Here is a 15,728-nt window from a genome sequence, read left to right on the forward strand (position 1 = left end):
GCGTGCGTGCGTGCGTGCGTTACTGCTTCTTAAAATGTCTGGCTTCTGAAAATCAGGAATACTGTATATTCAGGGAAAGGGCAGGTGAAGAAGGAAAAGAATGCTCTTACCAAAGTAACTCCTGGGTGTTAATATTGCTTTTAAGATTACTTAGATATTTTTTTCTACCAACATAATCATATACTGCAATTTCATGTTTGACCACAAGATAGAGCTAACTATATACAGAAAATTTGTTTTCCTGCTGTTTAAAACTGACACTTTAAAAATTTGCTTAACAATAAACTTCACACTCACAAGTTGTATAATACCTTCAGTAAATCCTGTCAATCCTGATAAACCTGTCAGTATAAACTTGTTAACATACTTCTCAAAAGTCTAAAAAGATGAAGTAAAATAGTATCAATAAAACGCTTGTTTTTATTGTTCCGTCAACATAGAATTTAAGAATTTACAATAAAACTTACATACAGGTTTTAAACATATAGCCGAATACAGATAGTGTTCGACTTACAACATTCAGTTAGTGACCGTTTGAAGTTACAAAGGCACTGAAAAAAAATGACTTACAACTGTTTTTCACATTGACAGTTGCAGCTTGGCATTTGACACGTATTTATGAAAGTCATGTGATCACTTTTTGCCACTTTCTTACAAGCAAAGTCAATGGGGAAACTAGATTCCCTTAACAACCATGTTACTAATTCAACAACTGCACTTATTCAATCAATAATAAGTAAATACGTCAAGTAAATAAGTCAAATAAAGTAAGTAAGGTCATAAAATGGTACAAAACTCACTTAACACTCATCTTGCTTAGCAACATAAATTTTGGCCTCAATTGTGTTCATATGTCAAGGACTACCTGTGTATTCTCTTTTGTGCTTGTTTTGTTTTGTAAAATTAACATGGCTATTAAGCCAGTAGTGGGTTCCACTTACCTTTACTACCGGTTTGGAACTGTGAGCTTTGCTTGCGCATGGCACTTCTATGCATGCACAGAACCTTCTCCGCATGCCTGGAGCCTCCCGCCACTGCCACTACCACTTCACCCCAATCGGGGTGAACCGGTAGAAACCCACCACTGTATTAAGCCATATGATGTCTCTTGTAAGTACAATTACAGATCATCTACACCAGTGGTAGTCAACCTGGTCCCTACCGCCCACTAGTGGGCGTTCCAGCTTTCATGATGGGCGGTAGGGATTTTGTCCGATACTGAAGCACTTTCCTTTTCTTTAATTTAATTGACTTAAAAAAAAATTTCATAGCATTATTTAAAAACATTTTCATTAGGTTTTCATAAAATTCCCTGTGACAATTTAAATTTCTGAAAATATACTATTTGTATCGCCTGCGCATAAGTTTAGTTCACGTTACGTAAGTGAAACTAAATGGTGCTATAGTGCGACCGCAAACAAAAGAGCCTCATCCCAGAATAGCTCGCGCATCTCCCTCCACACCACCCAGCTGTAACAAACAAGCAGAGCTGGTAGTCTGCGCCCCCCCCAAACCCAATCCACAATGCGCGAGAGGCATGCGCAGATGACGATACATGGCGCATTACTGTGGAACCAGTGAGTTAGAAAATTTTACTACTAACACAGATACAAAAGTGGGTGGTAGATATAAAAAGGTTGACTACCCCGATCTACACTGTCTTACTGAGGCCCATTTGTGATTTTATAATTCAAATGGTTAGTTATATTGCATAGAAATTGGACTAAAATTACAGTATTATTTTATATAATCATAAATAAGTAACTTGTTTGAATGATTATTGTAACCTTCACATCTTGCTAGTGTTACAGTAGAAGCCTGGAATACATGGCAAATCTAAAAAACAGGTACGAGACATACTATACTATGTTAAACTATGTGACAATAATTGGTCAAGACTGTTGGTATAAATATTTAACCACACTCTGAACAAAGTGAATCGTAAATTAGGACAGTAAAAATGTTACATTGTTCTATGTAACTGGCTCTTGCTGTAAGTGCACGAAAAAAGTAATAGATAACAAAATTTAACACCTGAGCTTTATCTCTCCAAGGAGGAAATTTCAACCAAGTGCAGTGGCAGAAGATCTGAATTAAGAAAAGTATTAGAATATGTAATCCTTTCACCGGTACAAACTAGACATTGATAAATTACAAACTATGGCAATCAAAGCTGTCTTGAATCTGATTAATTTTTTTCTCTGGGCTATAATAGTAATGACTAAAATCACTTTCTAAAACAAAAGACAGGATAATACCCAAAATTAAAAACATAAAAACAGCCATGACAGATTATGCCAAGGCCTACATTGTCCACAACAGGAAGCCCATAAACAGTCCATGAGTCTGACTCCATCCTTCTCTATTTGTATGGCCAAGCAATAATCAATATCATTCTGTAGTAGCTATTGGTATTTTTGTCCTCTCTAATGACATCTAAAATCACCCCGATTGGTGATAAGTAAATCATGCAGTAGTAATTCTAGAGGCGCACACAGTATAAAGCAGCCCTTTATTTAATCTGATTGAAATATCTTTGTCCGGCTTACTCAAATGACTCGGAGTTCTAAGATTACAAGGACAACTCAGCATTAATTACTATTCACTTTCTGAACACCATCAAAATGTTGTTTGCTCGTTCCTCTTCTCTTTCCGTTTTATAAATTATGATGTCACAAATACTGTATAGCCTTTTATATATAGATCTATATCGTTGTGGCTGCCTTCATTTACTGTACCAGATTCATGATTCATATTGCAAGTCACAATCATATTTCTAAAATCCAACTTTAGGGTTTTCTTCATATTTTTGGATAACAAAAATCTCTAGTTATTCACAACTTAAGTTTCAGAATATTATAGAAACAATCCAGAAGAGCAACTTGTAACTCAAATGATTAGCAGTACTATTTAAAATTATATTTTGCTTAGATCTTAGACTTTGGTATTGGCTGTATGCTTAAAATTACATTTGGAACTGACAAATGAATTCTCTTGAAATGCATCTTGAAATGCAGTTGCAATCTTGAAAGAATGGAGATTCCATAAAACAGTTGTTTCACTCTCCTAAATGTAGAAGTGAATAACATCCCTTGCCATTTTCCAGCCCCAATGTTGTATCAGTTACTTCATTAGCACAGTTTGAGAAATAGAAAACTTAACTGAAAGCTTGGCTGATGGAAACTGATTGATTTCTACCAGCCAAGTAGACAAATGTTTGGTTAAATAAAATTATTGAATGCTTGATGCTTTTATTTAATTCTATAGGCTATAAAATATGATGTGTTAATTTAAATATAAATTATCTCCATCATCTAAAAAATAAGATTATTTAAATTCTTATTTTTTATTAAATAGATTTTTGAAAGCTATACATAATTATACCATTAAGAATAATAGTTCTAAGTATTGTATTTAAAAAAAATCAAGCAAAATCCAGGGAAAAGATCAATATACAAACAAGGTTCACTTCTTATGTTCCAAAATAATAGTTATTTTCCTAAAATAATAAAGATAGAAAAGTGGGTAATTGGCTCAAATACAATGCTAATGTCAACTCGCGAAGCATTCCTGACCTGGTCTCAAGTTGGGGGATGAGGAATCGAGTATCGCAGCTGCATTGAGGAATTTGCATTTCAGTCAAAACAAAGCACATTCCAGTAGGCAACATCAAGGTCATCTTCAGGATGACCCACAGTGATCAGAGGGAGTGACTTCTACAACCCATGAAATTGCTTCGTTGGGGAATGTGACTGATGACACACCTTGGGGGGCGGGGGAAACAGGGTCAGAGCCAAGGTGCGAATTAAGTGAGGTCAGAGTTGGCTTCACTTGATTTGTGCCAACATGAAACTCCTAATAAATGACTGGATTTCTTCTGAAGCTTGGCTTGAGGCTCATGATTTAATTAGGGCATCGGTTGGAACCCTGACAGCTGAGTATTTCTGTAATCTATACGCCCATTATTAATAATAGTGCATATGAACAAGTTATGTAAAAAAAATCATAGGGCCATATTTATATTTATATGAGGAAACTTCTGATCCTAGGCAAAAATGAATCTACAATAAAATTCAATAAATAATTTAATTAATTTAGTTATTATTTTTTGTTTTTCTATCATACGTGAAGCAGTCAAATGTTATAGAAGAATGATGATGCTATAAGTGAAGCTTACTATAACAGATACTTCATGAATCCTCTCTCAAAATTCCATTGATAAATTAACTCACAAAATCTGTGTCAAGTTTTTCCATTTCTTGCTTGTAGCTCTTCATTCTACTGCTGTACATGGCTCGGCTCTGTGGAGGGATTTCACGCACTTCAAGTTCCATTTGTTCCAACTGATGTTTAAAATTATGAACAGAAAAAAGAAATGAAAAAGTAAGACACTATAATTGGATTTGAATCTGAAAAATAAATTATTAAAGGAATAAAATTTTTAAATATAACTTGAACAATTATGCATATAATCATACCAAGCTATGAATTTGAAACCATAATGGCTGACTACACACAACAGTTAAGTTAAAAGCAAAGCACATTATGATTTAGTTTGATATGTGAACCAAATCACCAACAAATCTACACAAATAGGCATAGACATTCTTCAAAAAGAAATGAATCCCTCAGATTATAAAATACAAGAATTATTACTAGTTGCAAAATACTCTATGGCATCCATATGCATTCATAGCAATACCCTATCATTATAACAAACACAAGTTTACCACTGTTTATGAAATGGTTTCTCAACATCTATAATATAACAGACTAGTGTCCCAATTTACGGGACCGCCTGCTGCTATCGAATACCTCTCACCGACCCGTGCGCTCTCACAGAGAGGGACTCCTCAGGGTGCCGTCGACTAGGCAGTGCCGTTTGGCGACACCCAGGGGAAGGGCCTTCTCTGTGGGGGCTCCCACCCTCTGGAACGAACTCCCCCCAGGACTTCGTCAACTTCCGGACCTCCGAACCTTCCGCCGCGAGCTTAAAACACATCTATTTATTTGCGCAGGACTGGATTAGATTTTAAACTTATATTGGTTTTAAATGGGTTGTTTTTATATTGCTTTTAAAATTTGGCCATGTAGAATAAGTTTTTTAAGTGTTATTTTATTTTGTATTTATATGTATCTTTTTTACTTGCCTGTGAACCGCCCTGAGTCCCTAGGGAGATAGGGCGGTATATAAATGTGATAAATAAAAAAATAATAAATAAAAATAAAAAATTAGTTCCAAATGAAAATTCAATTTCTGTCATTGATTGAAGAACCTGTTGTGGTCTTTTTGTTTTTCAAGCAGGTGAACCCCGTGGTCAGTATGGGCATGTTCTGATAGACAATGGGCATATTTCTTCCTCTGATTTCTACTTTATCCATTTTGAGTATTCATCCAGTTTCTTGCCCAAGCAAACTTCTTATAAATTGACATTTTAGCATGCAGTCAGTGTTGTATGTTAGCATATATAGAGTATATATTATGATGGATGTAATGAATGACTTCCTATGGCATCAATATCTTATTAGTTTTTCTAACCATATCATCTGAGGGATTGCGTTAATTCCATATGTGAGCCCTCAGAAAAATGTACTTGCTTAATTAGCTCTACAATGGTCTCACAGACATATACTTGTTTGTTGTCAAATGAACATCTTTTCAACTTGCAAAGCATCCCTGGCCTGCTCTCGAGGTGCCATAGGCCAGAGGGGATGGGAAACTGGTGAAATGGCACAGCAGCCAAAGACAGATGCACATTCCATGTTTATCTCTCTCAAGGCTGTATCCCAGGGTCACCTACAGCAGCCAAAGGGGAGTGACCTCTAAAACGTGCAAAATTGCTCCATTGGTGAATGTGATTGATGACATATCCTGGGGGGAGGGGGGAAACAGGGTCATAATTGGAGCATAAATTATGTAGGATCAGAGCTGGCTTCACTTGGGAACATGCAGACATGAAGCTCCTAATAAATAACTGGTTTTCTTTTGAAGCTTGGCTAGAGACTGATGATTTAATTAGGGGATCTATCAGAACCCCAACACATCTGAAATTTGCTTAATTATAACCATTCATAAAATCAAAAACTAAAAGCACCCAAGTTGTTTAACTGAAAACCAAAGAATTTACAAAAACTAATACATTTAATTTTTAAACTAATTTCTCCAGTTTGTGAATTAATTTACAGAACAGAATTTTAAGCTTATAACATTTAATGATTTTATTATAGTTAAAACTATCCGTCCTGTATTGAAATAATATGTGTGGCTACAAAGGAACACATATTTGCTTTGTGATAGAAGAAATTCAGGTAAATAAAATATTTCATTCAAAAAATATTTTCTCCAAATTGTCTGAGTTGGTAATTCCGAATTGTGGAACTCAAAGAACTATCAGTTCAGACAAACTATGAATATGGTAAACAACAGTCTAGTCAAAGAACTACCAAGAACACTCCCAACAGTGAAAGGGCAAGCCACTTGTATATACACAGTGAGCAAACCCCACTCCCTTCTAGCACTGATGATGCTACTTAGTTGGGTAATGTAATGTCTGCAAGAAAACAATCAAGCTCAGAGAGTACCAAGGACACCACATAAATTTCTTCAACTGTCTTTGATTATTTAAATGCTAAAATCTTTACTCTTATAAATCCTTTTTGTTTTATGATTCTGTTACTTTTCTGTATTTTATTTTTGCTTCACATATAAAAATAAATGTTACGTTTGTAACAGTTTAGAATTGTTTATTTCCTTTATTTTATTTATCAAATTTATATGCTTGTTATTTTGTGGTTAATAGTCAAAATGTGTACATTATCCTAATATGTAGCCAACAAGTTATCTCTTATATTGACAGACTAACCAGTTATACATAATGCTAACTCAGGACTTTAAAACTATGATATATTAATCAGCCCATAGTAACATGGTTCATGGTAAAGCTAAATCATACTGAGTAAAATACCATATCACATTAAGGTAAATAATTTCAGAGTTTATAGTTATGTATAACATTGCTCCTGGGATTTAGTATTTTCTTACTTAGCTGGACTCAAGTGGTGGTTTTGCTAAAAGCAGAGCCACAAACTAAAACACGGGTGTCAAACTCGCCATGTCACTTTGTGATCATGTGACGTTTTGTGACGTTTTTCCCATTTGCGGAGCTGGGGTGGGTGTGGCCTGAGCATGACACATCTGGCCCGAGCATGACACATCTGGCCCACAGGCCGCCAGTTTGACACCCCTGAACTAGAAGAATAAATTTAAAAAAGCCCAGCAAGTTGCATGACAACTCTAAGGGGGGGGGGTGTGAGTGTGTGCTGCAGTATCCCTGTGTTGGTCGTAAGGACAAATGATTGCTTGGGTGCTGTAGCTACCATAACTTTGAAACCAGATCATAAATAGCCTTTGGAGACTCTATCATAATTTTGAATGATTATTAAGTGACAAGTTGTAACTACTTATATATGAAGTTGTGAATCTATACTTTGGCTTCCTAAAGGGCTTTCACCACATGTACTGTGCCATATGCATAAATACTATGCCGGTAGCACAGTAATGGAGGCTTTTCAGGACTTCTTACAAACTATGCTGCTAGATGTTACATCCTCTGCTGAAGTGCCACAAATGCAGATAATTACCAAGCACAGCTTTAAATTCTAATTAATGCCAACCACAAGTGATAAGTGCTTCACAATCACACTTAAATCTAAAAAAACCACTTACTTTAATTAAGGAGTCATGTAATGTAGAGCTAAGAAAGCAGCATGCATGTTTACATTAACAAGATGGAGGGTTTTATCCTGTTATACAACTGTCTTCAATTTGTCTGCTAAAATGTAATGTAACCTTTTTGTTTTTCATTTATATAATAAAGCCATGATAATGCTTACTTCTAAATTATAAACAAACAAACTTTACTAATCTAAAACTGCATTATAGTTTGATTTCCAGTGAGGAAATGTGAACTGATGTCTGAAGACTGGAAGACATTATAGCTAAAAATGGCAACTGGAGAGTGGATCTGAACTGCCAAAATCTTTCTGGAAAAAGATGAGATTCTGAGATTGTTCCTAAGTACTTTGGACAGCTGGTTTTTATGAGTTATTTGCAATCAGTTTCCAAGCAGGTGAGATTTTCAAGAGATTGCTGAGCTCATAGCCCTCAATGTAGGCTTTATAGACTCAGTTTGATTGAACCTCACTTCTTAATCACTTTATATTTTACTTTTTGTTTTTTAAAGATTGAGAACCTTTAAATCTGCAACTATTATTATGTTCACCAGATGATTTTTTTCTTCAATAAGAAAAAAATCTTAAGTATGAGTGTAAGGTTTTGTAGAATAAAAAAAATGGATTATACAGCAAAAGACTAATTAAAATATTGCTCTTAGAAAATTTTAAATGTATTAAGTGTTCATATGGACTTGAATTAACACTTTGAAATTGATTATAAGAATTCATCCTGTGAGAAATTTTCTTTATTTACAACTCTAATAAAAAAAAATCTGAAAATATGTCTTTGAAGGTTGTTCACTAGAGGGCACCAGAAGGAAATTAATACATCAATTGATATTTTGAGTGAGGGACCACTGCTTCACATGCAGTACTAGTTGCCAGTTCACTTCTGGATGTAACTCAAAGTTCTGGTTATTAGCTATTAAACCCTAAATTGTATAGAGCCTGGTTTCCTAAGGTCTCATATGTTTCCTATAACGTTTGCCTGTCCGATTCGATCCTGAAGAGCTGGCATGCTCTGGATTCCTTGAATTAAACAATATGATCTCTCAAGATCACAGAATATACCTGCTCTGTAGTAGTATCTGCCCTTGAGATCTGGATGGCCCTGGTGTTGGTGAATCATGTACACCTAGTCTTTCAATTGGACCTTCAGCAAAGAAAAGTGAGACCCCTCATTTTATTGAACTTGCCATCTTTTATTTTTACTTTTTATGTTTCCTGATTTGTATTATAATTTGATTGCTGCGAGCAGCCAAAGTCAGCAAGAGTCAGGCAGCATATAAGTTTAATAAATGATTACCGGTATATACATAAAAATATGAAATCACAACTGCCAGGTTGTATTTAGCTGTGTTAGCCTTCATAGGCATCGAGTTCTTCTCAAGAAGCTAGGATATTGCAATGTATCTGCCTAGTACATGTGCGGATCCAAGCAATGTGTCCTTTGTAAATGACATATGAAAATGTTGCTAATGTGCATATTTTCTAAGTGCCATCCATGATTTTTTGGCATGGCACTTAGTGTCCTGCTAATAGCGGGACGATCAGCTGCGGTATATGCCATAATCTTTTAATTTTGATTTTCAGATCTTAATACTTTCTGATTGTCTCCAATTCTTTGTCTTCTACTCTACTGTTACCTGGTATTGCCACATCAATTATCCACACTTTTTTTAAAATCACAGTTAAATCTGCTGTGTCATGTGTCAATACTTTATCAGTTTGTATTTGGAAATATTTTAATCTGCTCATTTCTTACCATTGTTATGGTTGCACAAGCTCTGTCTGCTAATCAAGACAAACTGCGGCTTTCCTGCCAACCTTGGTGGTATAAAACAGGATAGGAAAAGACGCACTTCATTAGTTTGACCGCTATGAAATCATGTTGTTTGCGACACCTTAGTATAGAATAGAGCCAAGGAGCTAGAAAGGGCAGCTTCAGATATGGAGTACGTTTGATTTTTTCTAAGGATACTTCATAAATTCAATAAATATATACAGCTTTGCTCCAAATTCTCAGGTTTATAATCCACTAAATGTTTCCTTTGGGACAACAGAAGTTGACAATGACTTCTTAGGCCACGCAGCATTCAATCAGCAACAATCCCTACCTATTCCATTGGTGCTAAAAAAGGAAGCAAAGAGAGTTCACTAATCTTATATTGAGTCAAAACACGATACCAGTGATAAGTGGAAGGACATGGTGTTGGCAATCCTGAGTTTTAAAAGACTATAAAAACTGTAGACCTCTGATTAAATTAAACAGCTGACAAAAAATAACTGTGTTTTTATTAATGAATTACCATGTTCAAGTTTATATCAGAATACAGATCTAACTGGTACAAGAACTATGTTCTATAATGGTTTATATTTTACATTTCTAGCACGGGGCAAAGTTCTAAGTTCAATTCATATATTCAGTTTAATAGAAATGAAAGAATGATACCAACATAGAAAACCAAGCTGAGCACCTCATGAAAAGTTAACAAATGGTGGCATACAGAATGTGCATAATGAAGAAAATGAAAATTAACAGAGAAATAAATGCTGACAGGCTTATGGTATAGCTGATAAAAGGATAGGCACACATAAAAAGAAAACATAAGAAGAGAAAAAAGTAGAAATATTGAGTACAGAATTTCAGGAAAATGAAATAGGGGATAGTCAAAAGATAACAGTTGCACCAATGAAGGAGAATATTTGTAGCTCAGGGTTGAAATGAGGGATCCCTGGTGCTCTCTGAGCTTGGTTGTATTTATGCAGATGTTGATTTCCCAAACTAGATAACAACATCAGTGCTATCATTGATATAGCATATCAGTGCACAGATAATGTTAAATATTTGGGCCTTGGTATAAATAGAAAGCCAGTTTGGTCTAGTGATTAAGGCACAGGCTAGAAACTGGGAGACCGTGAGGTCTAATCCTATCTTAGCCATGAAAGCCAGTTGGGTGACCGTGAAATAATCATTCTCAGCCCAACTCTCCTCATAGTTGTGGGGAAAATAGGAGTAGTAAGGTGGCTTGTATATGTTCACTGCCTTGGCAGGATATAAATTAATAAAAATAAAATAAATTCAACCAAGCTCAGAGCACCAAGGACCACTCATCTCAATCTTGAGCTACAAATATGAATGAAAAAGCAACACTTACTGTAAAAGGTACCTATACATCTATCCTTTCAAAAATAACATGTTTCTCTTTAAACTCACTAGCTTGCCCATGATTACAAATCATCACAATTCTCCATCCCTAACAAAGATAAGCATCACCTTAGCATGCGTGCACAATAAACCTGTTAACATTGTATGAATCCGAGACCTACCAATGACACACAATTACAGAAAGTTGTCTGACATAGGGAAGCTTCCCTCAATCAGTTGAGCAAGAAACAACTTATGATGATACTGAATTGTTAAAACCATTGACTGGTTTGGACAAGAAAGCTAAATCTAAGCATAATATGGCTCAGTGGTTATGGGACTACAAGAACATGAAAATAAGCCTGTTAGATCAGGCCATACTTTAGTATAGTATAGTTTACAGCAGGCCTGTCAAACTGGCTGCCCGTGGGCCAGATACGGCCTACACAGGCCACACTGCCCTGTCTCTGCAAAGGCAAAAAAATCCCGATACATCCCAACATGGTCCACGATGCAATCAGGTTTGACACTCCGGGTCTACAGCATAGACCATGGGTCTGCAAACTTGGCTCTTTTAAGACTTGTGGACTTCAACTCCCAGAGTTGAACTCCCTAGAACTCTGGGAGTTAAAGTCCACAAGTCTTAAAAGAGCCAAGTTTGTAGACCTCTGGCATAGACTATATAGATATATATAGATAATTACCCTGTCAGGGAGAAGGGCAGCATATAAGTTTAATAATAAAATAAATTTTGTCACAGCAGCCAACCAGATGCCTTTCAGCTGTTCAAACAAGGAGGGCTAGATTTCCTTTTTTTTCCAATGATGTCCTCCTGCAAAAAGTATTTGGAAACATACTGCCCCCAACCAAAATGTAAAACTGAGTTTTCAAGACTGATAGCCTTTCATTATTCTGTTTTGCATTAGTTTAGCCAATCCCTTTTTAAGCCACCCGCATAGCTTGTACTAATTTACTTGCATAGGAAATTTATATAACCCCACTACCACTTCAAGCAAATAATTGTAGGCAGCTAATAATACAAAACAATAAATACAATTAAAAACACTGCACTGCACCAGGGAAGACACTGCACTAGGGGCATCAGAACATACCCATCGTGTACCACATATGGTTTAAAAGATGATAATCAGCATCTTGAAGTGCACCCAGAAGCCTTCTTGAAACCAGCACAGCTTGAACTGCATTCTGAACAATTGAAGTTTCCAAATGTTGTTCAAGGCAGCCCCCATGTGGATCACATTATAGTAATCAAGATGAGAAGAGATAAAGGTGTGACGACTAAGTTGATGTGAATTCATCACCAAGGGATTTGTCACTTCTACAGGAACATCTCCCTCATCCTGCAAACAATATTCTCCTTGCCAAGATTCTTCTTTTTGAAGGCAAAGGAGCTATTATACTGGGAGTAGTACTAAGTACTACTTCTGCCTAGAAAGATCTCTTAATAAAGGGGTGTCAAACTCGCAGCCCAAGGGATGGATGTGTCATGCGCTGGACACGCCCATCCCCTGTTTAGCAAAGGGGGGAAAAGTCACAATATGTCACGTGATAACGTTACAACGCAAGTTTGACACCCGTGTCTTAATACCTATTTGACTATATCTAAGCATCTCCTGTACAGCAATCTTGGATTTCAAGACTTGATCTCTGAAAGTCAGTTCACTGGACTGAATATAAACCCACAATCCATGCTCAACTGATAAAAAACCAGACAACATACACATTATATAATATACCAGAAAGCACATCTTCCTTGATTTCATTTTAATTAGTAACTTGGTCTCCTTTATAAATTCTTCCAGTTAAATGATAGCCCTTATTTTATATTTTTACAGAAAATGAGCCATGCTAACCCCACACAATTGTTAACCCTCCTTAAATAATTTAACTATGATGCTAATCTGTAGAAAACAGAGGTCAGTATGTATCATTCTCACAAGATTCTTCCTGTATGCTTGCCATCCAGGTCACAAACTCTGAAATGCCATAATTTGTAACACGTGTAAAAGAATAAACAATCTGTAAAAATTGTAAACAACAAATTGTAAACAATCTGTTTGCCCTCTAGGTCACAAATTTGCATCTGTAAGACCTTCAGTTCAAACTGTATTCTCAGAAAACAAGCAGACACATCCCACTGAGTCCTAAAGACCTAATATTTTATCCAATTATGCAAATAACCCTCCTTAAATAAGCTCCCCAAATTTCTTCACAAATCTCCCCTATTCCTGTTTGGTTTTCTGTTTGCTGATTCTAGCTATCAGCTTCCAATGCATACAATAATCTAGACGAGTTTGGTAGCATCTTTTCAGATTAACAAATGCTATTTTATTAAGTTTTTATGAGCCATAGCTCACTTCATCAGGTGCACAGAGTGCAGGATTCCAATTGGGATGATACAGGGAGAAGAGAAAGGAAGACAGGGGGTTTATGTAGGCGTAGGTTACACATAAGATAATTACAAGTACCTTATTAATTAATAATAGTAATGTCTTTAAAATGTGCTTTTAAGACCTGAAATAGTTGATCTGAAGACCTGAAACTGAAGATCTCAATTATTTCAGAAAGCTTTAACAAACATAAATAATTTTAAGAAGTTATAATAAAATAGTTATTGTAAAAGTGAAGGTAAAGTGTTCCCATCTCCAGTCATGTCCATCTCAAGGGAGCAGTGCTCATCTCCATTCTTACTGAAGGAACCAGCATTGTCTGAAGACATTTCTGTGGTCATGTGGCCAGCATGACTGTACGTCAAGGTGCACGGAATACTGTTACCTTCCCACCAAAGTGGTACCTTTTCATCTACTTGCATTTGCATGCCTTCAAAGGGCTAAGTAGGCAGGAACTGGCGTAAGTAACAGGAGCTCAACCTGTTGCATGGCACTCAAGTTTCGAACCCAGGCATTCAGCATTTCCAGCCAACAAGGTCAGTGTCTTTTAATCGCTGAACCATCCATGTCCATGAAAGCAATTTTTTTTAATAAAAATGTGTTAGTCTGAAAAGATGCTATCAAACTCCTACTAATTTTGGAGTACCAGATAGACTAACAAAGGTTATCAAGACATACAGGAAAAAGTCATCCCAGTCTCAGTCCTTCAGTATCCACAATTTAATACACTATTTCCACAACTTACCAACTCTCTTGCTTCCTCCAGCTGCTTTTCCACACTTGAAACCAACTGTCTCTTCTCATCTAAAACAAAATAATAGATGCTTAGTTGAACAATATTTCTATTCTCAGAGCCATACTTAGTAACAACTTGGCACTACTGAAATCTGGCCAATTTTGCCAGAAATTGGAAGCAAAGGATTGAATTAAACTAGTATTTTGTGGAAGACTGACATAAAATTACACAGTTATAGGCTGAGACTGGGATGTTGAAAGACATTCCAAAAGAAAGCTATGGCAAATGATACTGTTGATAAGAAAATTGCATGGCCGCACTATTTCCAGAAAATTGCCTGGATATATCCATGGAGCCACCAGAAAGTTGCAAGTTTAAGGACATAATAAGGGCATCTCTCCATTGTGTACATATTTCTTGTTTGGCACTAGGTAACTGTTAATTGTGCATTTGGCAAGACAGTCTGTGATGGCATCGTTGTTCACTTTGAATCTTAACTTATATTCTATTTCTGAAGCTATTCATGCAAAGTAAAACTGTAATCATGAAGGGAAATTGGAATAAAAAATAACAAAGCGATTTTCTCCTACACTACTCCCTATTTCAACCAATATCTGTTTTGTCTCAAGTGCTGTACAAATACATTGCCTCTAGGGAGGCTCATGAAGTGTAACTTCAAAATCCAACAAGTTTTTCACAAGAAACCATCCTAGCCAGTTTAGCTCCTGTAATATCTCAGATCAGGCTGAGTCATAAGATCTGCAACCTTAGCTAAGCCAGGGCACGACAAACCACAGGGAATTAAAGAAAAGGCTATCCCAGGAAGCCATCCCACTTATCATCTGAGGAGGAGCCCTCCTCCTTGGTAGGCATCCCATATGTATCTCGGCTGTGTAAAAAAAGATTCCTGGAGTAAAAAGATCATTGGGTCTAACCAGCAGGGTTCTTCCTTAGATGATCAGACTAATTACATCATCAAGGCACGAAAGGACCACAGTCGTGACAGGTAGGCAGCAGATCGTGACAACGGCTGGGCAGATGCAGAGGGCTGCCACCCATCCACCATCACCGCCATCACTCACCTCCAACCAACTTGGGGATTTTTCCGATGCGATTCGTGATCTCAGCGGTAAGAACCGAAAAGTCTTGCTCGTAGCCCTCGAAATCAGAGGACATGATGGCGACAGCAGCAGCAGCAAGCAAGAAAAAAACAACTGGACCTGAATGTCCAAACAGCCAAACTGCCCGCCGTTGACGGAAGCAAACGAAGCAACCCTCGCCTTTCGCGAGCCGCCGAAACACCAAAACTCTCAACTACCGCCGCTATAACGCTCTTACTGTCACCGCCGGAGACTTCCGGATTAAGTCCCACGGAAATGATCTTCCCGGGTGCTTTTGACACGAGCCGAGGTTCCGCTCTCCTATTTTGCCCCGTCCCACGGACTTCCCTGCACCTGTTCCTGACTGACGCCGAGTAGTCGACGACCTTCACCGGGTTATCTTTTCGAGCAAGGCAAGGTGGGTAGAAAGAGTCAGGGCGGCCATCCGTCGGAGTTTCGCCGCTAAGAAAAGAAGAAGTCTGCGCCCGGGGAAGGTTTTTGGATTGAAACCTCTTTTTGGCCCTCAATATGTTCCTGTCCGTGGGGGAAGTGTTTCCCCAGGACACTTGCCAGCCTATTGAGGGCATTTCCAAAGTCAG

At 37.1% G+C, this 15,728-nt stretch overlaps 1 protein-coding gene across 5 annotated transcripts in view; it reads right to left on the reverse strand.

The window, feature by feature from the left end:
- The window catches only part of VTI1A (vesicle transport through interaction with t-SNAREs 1A), a 257,241-nt gene extending 241,630 nt beyond the window's left edge, over positions 1–15,611 (reverse strand). For all 5 annotated transcript variants that reach the window (XM_058187247.1, XM_058187246.1, XM_058187249.1 and 2 more), the window contains exons 1-3: positions 15,112–15,611; positions 14,039–14,097; positions 4,233–4,343 (exon numbers count right to left, since the gene is read on the reverse strand). In XM_058187247.1, coding sequence (XP_058043230.1) covers positions 4,233–4,343; positions 14,039–14,097; positions 15,112–15,205 — 264 coding nt within the window. In that variant the 5' untranslated portion in view covers positions 15,206–15,611. The remainder of the gene's footprint in view (positions 1–4,232; positions 4,344–14,038; positions 14,098–15,111) is intronic.
- Between the last annotated feature and the right edge of the window lie 117 nt (positions 15,612–15,728).

The sequence above is a fragment of the Ahaetulla prasina genome, chromosome 6 (assembly GCF_028640845.1).
Source record: "Ahaetulla prasina isolate Xishuangbanna chromosome 6, ASM2864084v1, whole genome shotgun sequence".
NCBI classification, from domain to species: Eukaryota; Metazoa; Chordata; class Lepidosauria; order Squamata; family Colubridae; genus Ahaetulla; species Ahaetulla prasina.